Raw genomic sequence first — 17,754 nt, 5'->3', positions numbered from 1 at the left:
TAATCTTAAAAAATATGAAATAACATTACTTTCCCCGATTTCTTCCATCTTTTTTTAGTATGGCCACACCACCATGAATAGATTTTGTAATAATAAGAAAGAGGAATCACCCATTAATGTGTGTCTCTCTCACTTAGATAATTTTTCAAAATTATTTTGTTTCTAACATAAATGTAAAACTACGAACACATTTTTGTCCTATGACAGGACATCACTTGAAAATTTAATTTTTAAGGATACACGAATTTATGGTGCGTTCCAAATTCTAGCTGCAGACTGCAACTGCCGATATCAGACATCGAGTGCACGTGCTGCTGCCGCTTCGATCCAAAACGGTTTCATGTACATACAAACCAGGGACCCGATTCTTCTAAGTTAATAATGTCAAAATTTAACAGAAATTGAATCGCAATAGCAGTTTTAACAATATCGGGCATTCTGCAACTAATAAAAGACCAATCTTATACGATGACATTCGATTGGTCTGTCATTTGATGTATACGGTAGTTTGCTCTACAATCATATTCCAATCGTAAATAATTTGCAGACAATAATAAATAATTTGATTAAGTATTGAATCACAGAAACGGATAAAAAGGTAAATTTAAAAGAAAAAATTGCGGAATGCCACATACGCTTCCTTCAATCGTAATTGAGTCGTGGTTGAATCTCACTCAGATGTGAATCGTATGTCGCTTGAGTAAAATTAGCAGAATCGTGCCCTGTAATGCAGCTGCGGCCGACTTCATGTAGTCGCGGCATGGCAGTCGACAGCTAGTATTAAACGTTCCTTTATTTTTCTGCCTGTGTTTTTCCAACTTCGCTTTTAGACTCATTCAACTCCTCATCTTTCTTAGACTGTCTTGGTTGCTTTTTAATTTTAATTGTCCCTCTCTTCATGAGCAAGTCCTGCGGTATCGGCATTTGGCCACCATAGTCCACGCCGGGCCCCGGCTTCAGTTTATAACGAAAATCTTTCTTTTTGTAAATAGTTTCCGAGGGTTTAAGACGATTGACGCAGTTGAAAAAGTGGTAGTCTCTGTAAAAATAGTATTTTTTTAAACTTACTACATCAACGGTTATAGAAAACTTCACTACCTATATAACTTTACTGTTACTTTAACAGAGAATATATAAGAGGAGTACATAAGTGGGGTAGGGGAAAGGGGGGTAGCCCCGGCCAATTTTGTTGTTTTGTTATTGTGATTAAATTATCAAGGGAAATACAACGAAAACTACGAAAAAATAATCAACACAATATTTGTTCGTATTAGAATATTGAAAATTTGAACAAAAATAATATCCAATACGTTTTAAACCCACTTCAATTAGTGGCCAAATCGATTTTTGGCGACACACACATCGTAGTTATAGTACAAATCCGATGGATTTATATCTACACATGCCTCGTGAGCTCAATCTAAATCCAATCTTGACCCGATCCTGCAGAGAAGTTCGTGGAACGTCATACTGATCTGCGGCAGCCAAAAATGTTTTTCTCAAGCACCGCTTGAATGGCTTTTTTTCATGTTTTCTTCACTCCAGTTTCCGCGATTCGTAGTTCTAGTTTTAAATTTCGGCATTGTGACACTGAAAAAAATATATTTTTTAAAATTAAGACTTAAAATATTAACCTCTATATAGACTAACATATGGCCGGAGATACGCCCAAAACTAATGGCCGGGGTTACCCGACATGACTTTCTTCGAAAAAAAAATATTAAAAAAAAGCAGCTAATTATACGTTGAAATAAACTTCAAAGTCCAAAATATAATAGTATTCCATTATGTAAACGAAATCAAATAAATAATTACTTACCTTTATCCAGTGAATAACGGTTTTCGAAACAATTGAAGTCACGCGGCCGTCGACGACGAAAAAGAAATTCACTCTATCACGCTCGAACGCAGCGGTCAATCGACTTCAACTGTTTGCATTTGACGAATTACTCTTAAACGCACATGGAGGCCACACGAACTTCAAAGTCACGCCGCGCGAAATACTAATATTTACTATGGCCGAGGCTACCCACCGGCCGGGGTTGCCCCCCTTTCCCCTACATAAGAGGAGTACATAAGAGAGTACATAAGAGGAGTACATAAGAGAGTACATAAGAGAAGTATATAAGAGGAGTACATAAGAGAATACATGAGAGGAGTACATAAGAGGAATACATAAGAGAATACATAAGAGGAGTACATAAGAGGATAAGAGGGGTACATAAGAGAATATATAAGAAACGTACATAAGAGAATACATAAGAGGAGTACATAAGAGAATACATAAGAGGAGTACATAAGAGAATACATAAGAGGAATACATAAGAGGAGTACATAAGAGAATACATAAGAGGAGTACATAAGAGAATACATAAGAGGAATACATAAGAGGAGTACATAAGAGAGTACATAAGAGGAGTACATAAGAGAGTACATAAGAGAAGTATATAAGAGGAGTACATAAGAGAATACATGAGAGGAGTACATAAGAGGAATACATAAGAGAATACATAAGAGGAGTACATAAGAGGATAAGAGGGGTACATAAGAGAATATATAAGAAACGTACATAAGAGAATACATAAGAGGAGTACATAAGAGAATACATAAGAGGAGTACATAAGAGAATACATAAGAGGAATACATAAGAGGAGTACATAAGAGAATACATAAAAGAAGTATATAAGAGGAGTACATAAAAGAATACATAAGAGAAGTACATAAGAGAATACATAAGAGGAGTACATAAGAGGATAAGAGGGGTACATAAGAGAATATATAAGAAACGTACATAAGAGAATACATAAGAGGAGTACATAAGAGAATACATAAGAGGATACATAAGAGAAGTACATAAGAGGAGTACATAAGAGGAGTACATAAGAGAATACATAAGAGAGGTACATAAGAAGAGTACATAGGAGGAATACATAAGTGGAGTACATAAGAGAAGTACATAAGTGGAGTATATAAGAGGGGTACATAAGAGAATACATAAGAGGGGTACATAAGTGGAGTACATAAGAGAATACACAAGTGGAGTACATAAGAGGAGTACATAAGAGAATACATAAGAGGAGTACATAAGAGGGGTACATAAGAGAATACATAAGTGGAGTACATAAGAGAATACATAAGAGGAGTACATAAGAGAATACATAAGAGAATACATAAGAGGAGTACATAAGATAATACATAAGAGGAGTACATAAGAGAGTACATAAGAGAAGTATATACGAGGAGTAAATAAGAAAATACAAAAGAGGAGTACATAAGAGAATACATAAGAGGAGTACATAATAGAATACATAAGAGGAGTACATAAGAGAATACATAAGAGGAGTACATAAGAGGGGTACATAAGAGGAGTACATAAGAGAATACATAAGAGGAGTACATAAGAGAATACATAAGAGGAGTACATAAGAGGAGTACATAAGTGGAGTACATAAGAGGAGCACATAAGGAAATATATAAGACGAGTACATAAAAGGAGTACATAAGAGAATACATAAGAGGAGTACATAAGAGAATACATAAGAGGGGTACATAAGAGAATACATAAGAGGGGTACATATCCCTCTTATATACCCCTCTTATGTATTATCTTATGTACTCCTCTTATGTATTCTCTTATGTACTCCTCTTATGTATTCTCTTATGTACTCCACTTATGTACTCCTCTTATGTATTCTCTTATGTACCCCTCTTATGTATTCTCTTATGTACCCCTCTTATGTATTCTCTTATGTACTCCTCTTATGTATTCTCTTATGTACTCCTTTTATGTACTCGTCTTATATATTTCCTTATGTGCTCCTCTTATGTATTCTCTTATGTATTCTCTTATGTACTCCTCTTATGTATTCTCTTATGTACTCCACTTATGTACTCCTCTTATATATTCGGTTATGTACCCCTGTTATGTATTCTCTTATGTACTCCTCTTATGTATTTTGTCATGTACTCCTCTTATGTATTCTCTTATGTATTCCTCTTATGTATTCTCTTATGTACTCCTCTTATGTATTTTCTTATGTAACCCTCTTATGTATTCTCTTATGTACTCCACTTATGTACTCCTCTTATGTATTCTCTTATGTACCCCTCTTATGTATTCTCTTATGTACTCCACTTATGTACTCCTCTTATGTACTCCTCTTAAGTACTCCTCTTATGTATTCTCTTATGTACTCCATTTATGTATTTTCTTATGTACTCCTCTTATGTATTCTCTTATGTATTCTCTTATGTACTCCTCTTATGTACCCCTCTTATGTACCCCTCTTATGTATTCTCTTATGTACTCCTCTTATGTATTCTCTTATGTACTCCTCTTATGTACTCCTCTTATGTATTCTCTTATGTACTCCACTTATGTACTCCTCTTATGTATTCTCTTATGTATTCTCTTATGTACTCCTCTTATGTATTCTCTTATGTACTCCACTTATGTACTCCTCTTATATATTCGGTTATGTACCCCTGTTATGTATTCTCTTATGTACTCCTCTTATGTATTTTGTCATGTACTCCTCTTATGTATTCTCTTATGTATTCCTCTTATGTATTCTCTTATGTACTCCTCTTATGTATTTTCTTATGTAACCCTCTTATGTATTCTCTTATGTACTCCACTTATGTACTCCTCTTATGTATTCTCTTATGTACCCCTCTTATGTATTCTCTTATGTACTCCATTTATGTATTTTCTTATGTACTCCTCTTATGTATTCTCTTATGTATTCTCTTATGTACTCCTCTTATGTACCCCTCTTATGTACCCCTCTTATGTATTCTCTTATGTACTCCTCTTATGTATTCTCTTATGTATTCCTCTTATGTATTCTCTTATGTACTCCACTTATGTACTCCTCTTATGTATTCTCTTATGTACTCCTTTTATGTACTCGTCTTATATATTTCCTTATGTGCTCCTCTTATGTATTATCTTATGTACCCCTCTTATGAATTCTCTTATGTACCCCTCTTATGTATTCTCTTATGTACTCCTCTTATGTCTTCTCTTATGTACTCCTCTTATGTATTCTCTTATGTACTCCTCTTATGTTTTCTCTTATGTACTCCTCTTATGTATTCTCTTATGTACTCCACTTATGTACTCCTCTTATGTATTCTCTTATGTACTCCTCTTATGTACTCCTCTTATGTATTCTCTTATGTACTCCTCTTATGTATTCTCTTATGTACTCCACTTATGTATTTTCTTATGTTACCCTCTTATGTAACCCTCTTATGTAAGAGAATACATAAGAGGAGTACATAAGAGAATATAAAAGAGGAGTACATAAGAGGGGCACATAAGAGAATACATAAGTGGAGTACATAAGAGAATACGTAAGAGGGGTACATAAGAGAATACATAAGAGGAGTACATAAGAAAATACATAAGAGGAGTACATAAGAGAATACATAAGAGGAGTACATAAGAAAATACATAAGAGGAGTACATAAGAGAATATATAAGAGAACACATAAGTGGAGTACATAAGAGAATACATAAGAGGAGTACATAAGAGAATACATAAGAGGAGTACATAAGTGGAGTACATAAGAGAATAAATAAGAGGAGTACATAAGTGGAGTACATAAGAGCAGTAGCGGCTTTAGGGTAGGGCGCGGTTGAGCCGTTTTCTTAAGCCGTGTAGCGACGCCTTAAGAATACATATGTCGCTACCCCTTCTTCCAGTGGGTGTCGTAGAAGTCGACTAATGGAGTCAAAAATGCACCGAACACCAGTGCGAGAGAAGGAAAACTCGAAAAAAAAACCCTCTATCAACCTCTATGAGCGGCACAAAAAAGCCACGGCCCCTGGTTCCCGGCAGTCCCGCTATTCCCGGTCACGGTGGCGACCGTGGTTACGGCGGGACAGGGGGTGCGAAGAATCTCCGGGTTACGGGAGGCCACCAAACACAACTGACTCTTGCGACGTACAACGGCCGCACGCTACGGCTTGACTCGCATCTGGCGCAACTCGAGGTGGAACTTGGGAAGATTAGGTGGTATATTAGGGTTATGTGAAGTTCGAAGAGCGGGGGAGGACACCATAACCCTCGAATCAGGTCACCTAATGTACTTCCGAGAGGGAGACCAACAATCCCAAGGTGGCGTTGGGTTTCTGGTTAATAAGTCCCTAGCTGATAACGTTGTGGAGGTGTCTAGTGTGTCGAACAGGGTAGCGTACCTTATCATAAAGCTCACCGACAGGTATAGCCTCAAGGTAGTGCAAGTGTACGCACCGACCTCGACACATTCAGACGATGAAGTGGAGGATATGTTTGATGATATATCAAGGGCCCTCCACTTCACTGCGAAGACCCATTACACCGTTGTCATGGGGGACTTTAACGCTAAAGTGGGAGTACAGATTTGCGGCGAATCGGCAGTAGGATCCCATAAATGCTCGTCAACTTCCTCGAACGCGAGGGGCTCTTTTTGATGAACTCCTTTTTCAAAAAGCAGCCCCAAAGGAAGTGGACGTGGCAAAGCCCCGACACTATGACTAAAAATGAGATTGACTTCATCATGACGAACAAGAAGCACATATTCAGAGACGTCTCCGTGATCAACGGGTTTAACACCGGGAGCGATCACCAACTTGTCCGAGGCTCTCTGAATATCAACTTCAAGGCCGAACGTTTCCGTCTGATGAAGGCCAGGCTCCGACCAACACTGCTCCAAACCATGACAGGATCTGAAACGTTCCAGTCAAATTTGGAGAACCGATTTGCCGCCGTGGAAATCACAACAGACGTTAACCAGAACCACGAATATGTGGTTCGGATCCTCAGGGAGGAAGGTTCGAGATTCTGTAACATGCAGCGTAAGGGCAAGAAATCGAAGCTTTCGGAAGAGACATTAGGGCTTATGAAGAAACGACGTGAAAACCCGCCTGTCACTTCGTCAGCTAAGCGGGCTCTAAACCAAGAGATCAACAAGCACTTACGACGCGACCTCCGGTGCTCCAATACTCTTGACATTGAAAGAGCAATTGAGCTGAATCGGGGGTCAAAGGTGTTCGTACAATCTCTTGGAAGAAGCCACTTGACGAAGCTGACCACAACAAGTGGAGAAGTCGTTTCTTCGGTGCCGGCAGTCCTTTCGGAAGTGGAAAATTTCTATGGCCGGTTATACGCATCGCATGCATCTCGACCTGATCCCGGAAATGAGGATTCTAGAGCCACATTAACACGCCATTTCACCGAAGACCTGCCAGAAGTCAGCAGTGGCGAAATCGAGATCGCTCTGAGACAGCTCAAAAATGGAAAAGCCCCTGGTGAGGATGGCATTACAACAGAGCTATTAAAAGCAGGAGGAAACCCCTTACTGGGGGAGCTCCAGAAGCTTTTTAATGCCGTCCTGTTTGAAGGGAGAACGCGTGGAGTAGGAGTGTTGTCGTCCTGTTCTTCAAAAAGGGAGACAAAACCCAGCTGAAGAACTATCGACCCATTTCCCTCCTAAGCCACGTCTATAAGCTGTTCTCAAGAGTGATCACGAACCGACTTGCGCGAAGACTCGACGAATTCCAACCACCGGAGCAGGCTGGGTTTCGGAGCGGATACGGCACCATAGACCACATCCACACAGTGTGGCAGATTATACAGAAGACCGAAGAGTATAATCAGCCCCTGTGTCTAGCATTTGTGGACTATGAGAAGGCCTTTGACTCGGTTGAAATCTGGTCTGTTCTGGAGTCCCTGCAGCGTTGTCAAGTAGATTGGCGATACATCCAAGTGATGAGATGTCTCTACGAAGCCGCTACAATGTCCGTCCAAGTACAGAATCAGCAAACAAGGCCCATACCGTCGCATCGAGGAGTGAGACAAGGGGATGTTATTTTCCCGAAACTGTTCACTAATGCAATGGAGGATATGTTCAAGACGCTGAACTGGAAAGGACGCGGCATCAACATCAATGGCGAACACATCTCTCACTTGCGATTTGCTGACGATATCGTCATCATGGCGGAAACGCTGCAGGACCTACAACAGATGCTGACCTGGCTGAATCTACGCATCGGCCTACGGATGAACTTGGACAAAACCAAGGTCATGTTCAATGAACATGTTCTACCGGAACCGATTGCGATACACGGCGCCGTTCTCGAAGTTGTTCGGAAATATGTATACCTCCGGCAAACATTGCAGTTAGGTAGAAACAACTTTGAGGACGAGGTGAATAGGAGAATTCAGTTGGGTTGGGCTGCATTTGGGAAGCTACGTCGAGTCCTAACATCGTCGATCCCACAGTGCCTAAAGACAAAAGTCTTCAATCAGTGCGTCCTACCTGTCATGACTTACGGAGCCGAAACGTGGACACTGTCGGTACGGCTGGTTCACAAGTTTAAAGTCGCTCAGCGGGCTATGGAAAGGGCTATGCTCGGCATTTCTCTGAGGGATTGTATCAGAAATGAGGTAATCCGTCAGAGAACCAAGGTCATCGACATAGCCCACCGAATCAGCAAGCTGAAGTGGCAGTGGGCTGGCCATAATAGCCGAAGAACCGATAACCGTTGGGGTATACGAGTTCTAGAGTGGAGACCACGCCTCGGCAAACGTAGTGTAGGACGTCCTCAGGCACGGTGGAGTGATGACTTGCGCAAGACGGCTGGCAGGAGCTGGATGCGAGAAGCCGAAAATCGATCTCAGTGGCGTGCACTTGGAGAGGCCTATGTCCAGCAGTGGACTGCGATAGGCTGATGATGATGATGATGCGGTTGGGCGACGGCCCAGGGCGCCGGACATTAGGGGGCGCCGCAGGCGCCCCCAATCAATCCTTGATCAGAATTTTACTCCTATTTTTGTTTTAAATTTCATCAAAGATCGCAGCTTACAAGAACTGTATCCAAATGTATGGATAGCATCAGGGCCGCCTTAACCTATGGTGCAGGGTGTTCGAATAACCCTGGCGCCGCGAGCTCAGGGGCGCCGCGGTACGCTCCTGGACCAAGAAATTTCAATATATTGTCATACAATACGGTATAAATTAATGTATTGTCATACAATGCCGCACGCGTTAGATACACTACTTTTATGTCCCAATACTCAAAAAAATTCGCGCTCCCTTCGCTCGCGGCTTCTTCACTTCACAGTCGCCTTTTATTATATATATGTTAAGGACTTTTAGTGATCCAAATCTCAAAAAAGCTTTTTCGGGCTTGCTTCACTTTAAAGTTGTTTTTATTTTTGAAATTTTTTTTGTCTACCCTAGCAAAAAGGAAGAAGAGTACATAGGAGGAGTACATAAAAGGGGTACATAAGAGGAGTATATAAGAGGGTAAATAAGAGAAGTAGATACATATAAGTTCATAAGAGGAGTAAATAAGAGGTATACATAAGAAGGGTACATAAGAGGTGTACATAAGAGGGATACTTCCATAAGAGAGTTCATAAGGGAAGTATATAAGAGGAATACATAAGACGAGCAAGTGCTTGTCTTATGTATTATGTATGTGGGGTAGGGGATATTTGGGCCGAATTAAACACCTGATTCTTGAAATAAACTGTAGTTTTAATTTTCTTTTCAACCTCAACGTCTTAGCTCGTGTTCCATACGTCCTTCCGTTCTCTCGACCTTGTTCCCAATCCTTTCATCCTACAATCTTTAACATTACACTCTTGTCCCTTTCACACCCAATACGTCATCCCTTTCACTCTTACTTTTTCACTCATCTTCCTATTACGTTCCTACATGTATGCTCCTGTTATATACTGCAACAGGAGTATATAAGAGATTTTATAGGAGAAGTATATAAGAGTAGTACATGAGAGGAGCACATAAGAGAGTACATAAGAGGAGTAGATAATATGTATATTTTCAGAATATTTTCAGCCATTCATACCTTATATCGATGAACTGAAACGGGGCAAGTTCGCGCGAACTGAAATTGTCGACGTAAGACGACCAGCGACAGCCGAGCAGCTTGTTGGTATTCAGAGAGTAAAACCGTCTGTATTTGTAATCAAATAAACCTTTTTCGAATACAGGCAGGACGCGAAAGTCTCTGCCTAGCTCGTCGGCGATTTCTGAAAAAAATATGAATGAGGTCGTGGTGGCCTAGTGGGTAAAGAACCAACCTCTCGAGTATGAGGGCGCGGGTTCGGTTCCAGGTCAGGCAAGTACCAATGCAACTTTTCTAAGTTTGTACATCTTTCTAAGTATATCTTAGACACCAATTACTGTGTTTCGGATCGGATGGCACGTTAAACAGGGCCCGATTCTCCTAATTTTACTTAAGCAACATACGATTCACGTTCGACTGCGATCCAATCCCGACTCGATTACGATTGAAACGTATGTGGCATTCCGCTATTTTTTCTTTGAAATAAACGTTTTTGTTCTTTTCTGTCATTCAATAATGAATCATTTTGTCTGCAAATGATTAACTATTGCAATATGATTGTAGAGCACACTACCGTATAGACCAAAATCACCAAAATAGCAGACCAATCGCAAACCAATCGAATCTCGTTGGAATACGATTGGTCTTATATTAGTAGCAGACTGCCCGATATGGTTAAAACTGCTATTACGATCATATTGCGATTCGATTTCTATTCGATTTTGACATTTTTAACTTAGGAGAATCGGGCCCCTGTTACCTGTAGGTCCCGGTTGTCATTGAACATCCTTGGCAGTCGTTACGGGTAGTCAGAAGCCAGTAAGTCTGACACCAATCTAACCAGGGGTATTGGGTTGCCCGGGAATTGGGTTGAGGAGATCAGATAGGGCAGTTGCTCCTTGTAAGAAAAAGGCTCGGAGGATGATGATGAATGAAGGCTATCTTGAACGCTGCACATGAGATGGTAGTACTGTCGGTCAATCATCAGTTTAGATAGCTTTTTCTGTCCGTAATCCAAACTAATATTATAAATGCGAAAGTAACTCTGGGGCCCGATTCTCCTAAATTGAATCGCAATCTGATCGCAATAGCAGTTTTAACCATATCGGGCATACTGCTACTAAAGTTCGGCCATTCAGAGAATGCGTTCCTGACACGTCGCGATTGAACTGACGACGTAACTTTGCAATGGCGTTGCAGTTACGATAAAAATATTTTTGCTGGTTGTTTACCGTTTTAACAATTGAGGAGCATTAAAACAACATTATTATATCAATAATCAATGAATGTTATTACGTCGTCAGTTCAATCGCGACGTGTCAGGAACGCATTCTCTGAATGGCCGAACTATAATATAGACCAATCGTATTCCAACGAGATTCGATTGGTTTGCGATTGGTCTGCTATTTTGGTGATTTTGGTTTATACGGTAGTTTGCTCTACAATCATATTGCAATCGTAAATCATTTGCAGACAAAATGATTCATTATTGAATGACAGAAAAGGATAAAAACGTTTATTTCAACGAAAAAATAGCGGAATGCCACATACGCTTCAATCGTAATCGAGCCGGGATTGGATCGCAGTCGAACGTAAATCGAATGCCGCTTAAGTAAAATTAGGAGAATCGGGCCCCTGGTGATTTTGGTCTATACAGTAGTTTGCTCTACAATCATATTGCAATTGAAAATCATTTGCAGCATTTAAATAATGATTCATTATTGAATGACAATAAAAACGTTTATTTCAAAGAAAAAATAGTGGAATACCACATACGCATCAATCGTAATTGAGTCGTGATTGGATCGCAGTCGAATGTGAATTGTTTGTCATTTAAATAAAATAGCGGAATCGTACCCCCTGGTCAGGCAAGTACCTACCAATTCAACATTTCTAAGTTTGTATGTATGAACTTTCATTTGACAAGCTAATTTGGGGCATAGGAACCAGAAATTAAGTACGTTTCTGAGTTTCATGAGTCTCTTTCTTACCCTTGCTAAATACGAGCTCAGCAGTTTCTCTCTTCATGCTGCATTCGGGATACGTTGGCAGTCCCATGATTACGGCTGATTGTTACTTTTTAAATTAGATTTATTTTCAAAATTGCTGATTAACAATCTAAAGTAGCTTTTATAAATATTATGGAGTAAAAATTTGCAGTTCTTAGTGGTGTGTGTAATTTGGGAAAATGTAAAGTCAATGTGACATGCACAGTTTTATTTCTTGACAAATCTTTTCTTTTTCTGACCATGCAGTATGAAGGTAAGCGACAAGGAAGTACCCACTCTACTACTACGTTTTTCCAGCTTTCCTTTTGATTAGGCTTTTTGCAGCCTTTTCCCTTATTTTGTCGCTGTGTATGTTATCACTTACCCCTGATTTAAACTTTCCTAATCTTCTTTGGCTTTCCATCTCCATTCTCATGCCATTAAAAGAAGAGGCGGTGTGGTTAAGTCTTTGGCCTACGGAGAGAAAAAATAAACCGCTATCAAATAAGTCAATGTCAGTGAAGTGACAGTGACAGTCACAATTTCAGAAAATGTAAGCGAAAATTAGAAAAAATTATCGATGAATAACAAGACAAAATACACAAAAATAATTAATTTCATCAATTAAATATCACCCAAAAACAATTCTTAAACGTGCTCGGGGTATTCAATTGTTTTGAGAAATGGATTTCAAGTCAAACAATGCTGTATTTACTGCAAAATCTAATATATGTCGTTGCTGCTTGAAAAGCGGTGTTTTCAAAAGTATTTCCTCAGAATATTATTATTCTGGTCAAAAAGAAGTGTACAGCGATATGCTGAAGACCACATTTGATATTCAGGTAAGACTTATTCGTTTTATGTTAATAATACATAGAATATAAATTTCATCTATACTTATAAGACAAACAGAAATAATGTTGTTGTTTGTACCGTAAAAGCTCCGAAACTATTACAACGATAGGAAAAAATATTTCACTGTTGTAAAGCTACATTATACCCGAGTAACATAGGCTATATTTTATCCCGGTCAGTAGTTCGCACAGGATGCCGAAGAAACTGCAAGAAAACAGCTAGATTTACATTTTAAAAAGAAGGTTGTCTTAGAACCCACTGACCGAAAATTATGTGACAATAATTTGTAGTATCATTTTTATTGCTAACAAAATATCTTACCCACTTACCATCCTTCTTCTGACTTATTTCATCATCATCATCATCTCAGCCATAGGACGTCCACTGCTGAACATAGGCCTCCCCCTTACGCGGTGTCCTGCGTGAGCGACGAACGCGACGCGACGCGACGCTGCGAACGCGACGAACGCGATCAACTCAAAGGAATTCCCTACATGCGGCCTATGTGACAGTCTGCGGCGAGACGCGACGTAACGCGTACTTGTTTTGAGGGCGACCAGACGCGACACCGCGAACTATTCAGAAGCGTTGATTGTTGTGGGACAAAAAAACATAAATATTAAAGAAATCGTTTATTAGTACAAACAAGTTGGAAGATTGTTGCTGTCTGTACTTTAAATATGAACTTTCAAGCAAAATTGTAACACAACTTCTCCATGATTTGAGAAGTAATGACCAAAATCACGTAGGACATCTGTCGCGTATAGCATCGCGTCGCATTACGTCGCGTCGTGTCGCGTCGCGTCGCGTCGCGTTCGTCGCTCACGCAGGACACCGCGTTAGATCTCCACAGATACCTGTTGGAGGCGACCTGCATCCAGCGTCTTCCAGCGACCTTTATAAGGTTGTCTGTCCACCTTGTTGGTGTCCTATTTAAACCTTAAAAATATCTTTTCCAGCTACTCTTCGCAGACACAGAGCCATCAAATCACTATATTTGTGAAGACTGTATTCTGAGGCTGCGAGATGCCTCCAAGTTCAAACAGATGGTGGTGCAGAATGAACAACATTATCTAAGGGTTTTGGAGACCATAAAGTTTGATGACGAAAAAGGTTTGTTTCATATTTGCAGTCTTTAAAAGAATCATTTAGTTGTTAAAATAATAAGAATCTTTATTTGCAGAGACACAGTATTAGGTACAGGTGTTTTGGTAAATTACATAATGTAGGTACATGCATATCTCACCGCTCAATCGGTATGCACATTTCGAGTAGACACTGGTACATACTACATTGACATGCATAAAAAATAAATATTACAGTATCATACACATACAAAAGTGTTATTTCAAACAATTCAATAAAATTACAACAATCGAGAGAATACAATACAAAAACTAGGTTAAGGGGTGGGTACACTCCATCAAAGTAGAGCAGAGCAGAAAAGTTTAAAAAACACAAATAGAATTTCTCCAATCACTACTACTTACTACTTTTGTATAAAACATATAATATATGCTAGTTTTGAGGTATTTATCTATGGGCCATTGATGCCTGAAAATAAAGTTTTAAATAAAAATAAAACTACTGAGTGAGATGAGATGTTTGAATTATGAAATTCTATAGATTGTTTAAAAACTCCTCGGCTTTGCTAGAGTTTGTGCTGAAGTTTGGCTCCAAAAGCCATATTTAACTATATGAACTTTGAATATAATGAAAAAAAAAACATACGATTCTTCACTGAAGAAAGTTCAAAAAAATTATGACCTCAATAGATGATTACAGAAAACATAAAACTATAATTAATTTACAAATAAATCTATTTCAGAAACAAAACAATTGGATGATGAGATGAAACTGCAGGAAATTAAGTGTGAATCACCAACTGCTGTGGAGTTCGGTGATGACGGCTTCAATGATGATGACGATAGTAAGTATCTCTTAATCCACGCATATTTTAAAAAAGGGTAATCATTTTTTTGTTTGTACCTAAACGGCTCCAAAACTACGGGCCGATTTGAAAAATTATTTTACTGTTGGGAAGCTGATTATACAGGGTGGCCCATCCATAGGCGTCCAAAATAAAAAATTAGAAGCTTCATGCTATGGGGTATCCGAATCACCCCCATGTATGTTCAGCGATTTTTTGTAGTTTAGGAGCTAGAATTGTTTTTAATTTTTTTCCATAATTTTCATTTCAACATTGTTTTTTCTATTTTACCTTTTTTCCTAACGTTTACAGATGTTTTTTTTTTTTGTAATTAATCATCATGATAATAGCTAACACCTGAAAAAAGCAGCTTGGCTAAACATTCTAGAACTTACATAAAATTTTATCTGAAGTTCAAAATTACTGTTGGAGTTCAGTAGCCAAAAATGTTAAGAGCTTAAAAAAAATTAATAAAGGGTTTCTAAGCAGGTTTCTAATTTTGAACTTCAGATAAAATTTTATTTAAGTTCTAGAATGTTTAGCCAAACTGCTTTTTTTCAGGTGTTAGCTACTATCATGATGATTAATTACACAAAAAAACATCAAACTCAAACTCAAAATATTTATTTCGTCTGTAAGCGTTAGGAAAAAAAAGATAAAATAGAAAAAACAATGTTGAAATAAAAATTACGGAAAAAAATAAAAACAATTCTAGCTCCTAAACTACAAAAAATCGCTGAACATACATGGGGGTGATTCGGATACCCCATAGCATAGAGCTTCTAAATTTTTCTTTTGGACGCCTATGGATGGGCCACCCTGTATATTCCCCTTTTTTTGTTATTGTTGGAAAGATGATTAGGCATATTATTCCCGAATAACATATTTTGTTTGAGTACTGGAAAAAGTTCCCGATGACGCGGGTGAAAACGCGGGAAAACAGCAAATAGTTAATAAAAGCCTCATAATAATGATTTTTAAGCTAAATATAATAAGTAGCTGTTTTTCACGGTTTTACCCGCTAAAAATAACTAATTTATCTCTGTACCAAATTACATTTCAAGTTCAGCAGTATAAAGCCTAACACAATAACATTTTGCGGTATGTATTTCAATACATAGTTAAAATATTTTCTCAGACATTATAGCCAACATAAAAATGGAGTTATCACAGAGCGATAATATCTTGGATTCTGTGCCGCTGAAGGATTATGCTCATAAACGATCCAAATTAAAGAAATGCAAAATTAAAACTGATGCAGGTGAGATTTTTATATGTTACTAGCTTCTGCCAGCGGTTTCACCCGCATCCCGTGGGAACTACTTCCCGTACCGGGATAAAAAGTAGCCTGTAGCCTTCCTCGATAAATGGGCTATCTAACAATGAAAGAAATTTTCAAATCCGACCAGTAGTTCCTGAGATTAGCGCGTTCAAACAAACTCTTCAGCTTTATAATATTAGTATTGATAACTATTTGTAGTTGGAGAGCTTGTAGACATTTTTGGGTAAGAAAAGTTCTGATTCTTATTAATCGGAACTTTTGATACATCTGTAAAAAAATTGGCCTTATAATTCTGGAGCATTTGAACTTGTCAATTTGGAACAGGGCATGAAAAAGAAAAGTCTAATTTACTAACCCAAATAGTTAAAAAGCAGACCAAGTATATCGGCTCTCCAACTATAAGCTATTTCATTTTGTTCACTTGCAAAAAAAAAACCGGCCAAGTGCGAGTCGGACTCGCGCACGAAGGGTTCCGTACCGATTTATAGAACGGACAAAAAAATCAAGTTTGTTGTATGGGAGCCCCCCGAAATATTTATTTAATTCTAGTTTTCAATATTTTTTGTTATAGCGGCAACAATAATACATCATCTGTGAAAATTTCAGCTCTCTAACTATCACGGTTCATGAGATATAGCCGGACGGACGGACGGACGGAGAAGCGAAAACAATAGGGTCCCGTTTTACCCTTTGGGTACGGAACCCTAAAAATGAGTTTATCATTGCTCGAGATTTTCTTATCGTCTATAGTTAGTTGGCTTTCTTTTTCAGCAATTTTACTAACAAAACTTAATTGTTTCTCCTAACAGATAACACTTCAAAAGACTGGTCCAAAATAGCTGAGCGCCGTGGCAACGGACCCATACTGCGAGAGAACTCTCTCAAACTTCTTGCAAATTCTACCATATTCGTGTTCCAATGGAATAAGAGTCGTTACAGATGTTTTTGCTGCAAAGAACCATTTTCGGACGTCAACCTACTAAGAGAACATACAAATAAACTACATACTCTCAAAGCTATTGAAAAGAAAATAATCGACCAGCAAAATAGGTTAGTTAAAGTCGATATTTCAGTCTTAAAATGTAAAATTTGTGACGAAAATTTACAGAATTTATCGACACTGCGAGATCATTTGATTGATATACATAATTTAGCATTTGAGCTGAAAGAAGATTTGCTGGTTCCGTTCAAAATAGGCGGGGATTTATCCTGTCAGTTGTGTAAAGAGAAATTTACAGTTTTCAGACTTTTAAACATTCATATGAATAAGCATTTTCAAAAACAAGTCTGCCATATCTGTGGAGCTGGATTTTCAAATTTGGTGTTTTTGAATTTACATAAAACGAGGTCTCATAAGCCCTTGAAATGTCGACAATGTGATTTAACTTTTAGTAATAAAATTGACAAAAGAACACATGAGATTACCGTTCATAATATAAAATACGAAAGAAAATTAAGATTTCCCTGTCCTTATTGCGAAGACAGATTTTTTCAGGAAAATTTTAGGGTTCAGCATTTAGTAGAAAAGCATGGTTTGAAAAAACCGGATTTCAAATGTAATATTTGTGCAAAGTCATTTATAACGAAGAGTTTATGTAATAATCATTTGAAAAATGTTCATTTAAAGCAGAAAAATCATGAATGTGATGTTTGCCATAATTTTTTTTATACAAAATCTGATGTTTTGAGACATAAAGTTACCCATAGTGGGGTGAAGAATTTTTCTTGTTCGCTGTGCAATAATCCGTTTGCGAGCAAAGACTCTTTGAGGCGTCATATGAAAAGGACACATGGAGTTATATGAAGGAAATAAATGCAATTTTATATACATATGTTA

At 38.3% G+C, this 17,754-nt stretch overlaps 2 protein-coding genes across 2 annotated transcripts; one reads left to right on the top strand and one right to left on the bottom strand.

Moving 5' to 3' along the window:
- Positions 1-696: 696 nt before the first annotated feature.
- On the bottom strand, positions 697-11,920 carry LOC124643898. The gene is made up of 3 exons (XM_047183024.1): positions 11,854-11,920; positions 9,863-10,046; positions 697-1,039 (listed from the first exon to the last, which is right to left on the bottom strand). The coding sequence occupies exons 1-3, from the start codon at positions 11,918-11,920 to the stop codon at positions 793-795; spliced, it is 498 nt and encodes a 165-aa protein (XP_047038980.1). The 3' UTR covers positions 697-792.
- Positions 11,921-12,378: 458 nt separating this feature from the next.
- Positions 12,379-17,749, top strand: LOC124644304 (PR domain zinc finger protein 5-like). The gene is made up of 5 exons (XM_047183601.1): positions 12,379-12,692; positions 13,665-13,818; positions 14,534-14,635; positions 15,774-15,896; positions 16,727-17,749. The coding sequence occupies exons 1-5, from the start codon at positions 12,534-12,536 to the stop codon at positions 17,719-17,721; spliced, it is 1,533 nt and encodes a 510-aa protein (XP_047039557.1). The 5' UTR covers positions 12,379-12,533; the 3' UTR covers positions 17,722-17,749.
- Positions 17,750-17,754: the final 5 nt, after the last annotated feature.

Source organism: Helicoverpa zea, chromosome 29 (genome assembly GCF_022581195.2).
Source record: "Helicoverpa zea isolate HzStark_Cry1AcR chromosome 29, ilHelZeax1.1, whole genome shotgun sequence".
NCBI lineage: Eukaryota > Metazoa > Arthropoda > Insecta > Lepidoptera > Noctuidae > Helicoverpa > Helicoverpa zea.
Note: the sequence above shows the minus strand (reverse complement) of the source record. Positions and strands in the feature narration are given on the sequence as shown.

What these genes read in the sequence shown, in the direction of transcription:
- LOC124643898 (XM_047183024.1), bottom strand. Translation starts at nt 11,920, where the DNA reads ATGGGACTGCCAACGTATCCCGAATGCAGCATGAAGAGAGAAACTGCT. An exon ending in TGAGCTCGTATTTAGCAAGG is followed by an intron (nt 10,047 to 11,853) that starts GTAAGAAAGAGA and finishes TATTTTTTTCAG; the next exon opens with AAATCGCCGACGAGCTAGGC. An exon ending in TTTCAGTTCATCGATATAAG is followed by an intron (nt 1,040 to 9,862) that starts GTATGAATGGCT and finishes CTATTTTTACAG; the next exon opens with AGACTACCACTTTTTCAACT.
- LOC124644304 (XM_047183601.1), top strand. Translation starts at nt 12,534, where the DNA reads ATGGATTTCAAGTCAAACAATGCTGTATTTACTGCAAAATCTAATATA. An exon ending in AAAGTTTGATGACGAAAAAG is followed by an intron (nt 13,819 to 14,533) that starts GTTTGTTTCATA and finishes AATCTATTTCAG; the next exon opens with AAACAAAACAATTGGATGAT. An exon ending in CTTCAATGATGATGACGATA is followed by an intron (nt 14,636 to 15,773) that starts GTAAGTATCTCT and finishes ATATTTTCTCAG; the next exon opens with ACATTATAGCCAACATAAAA.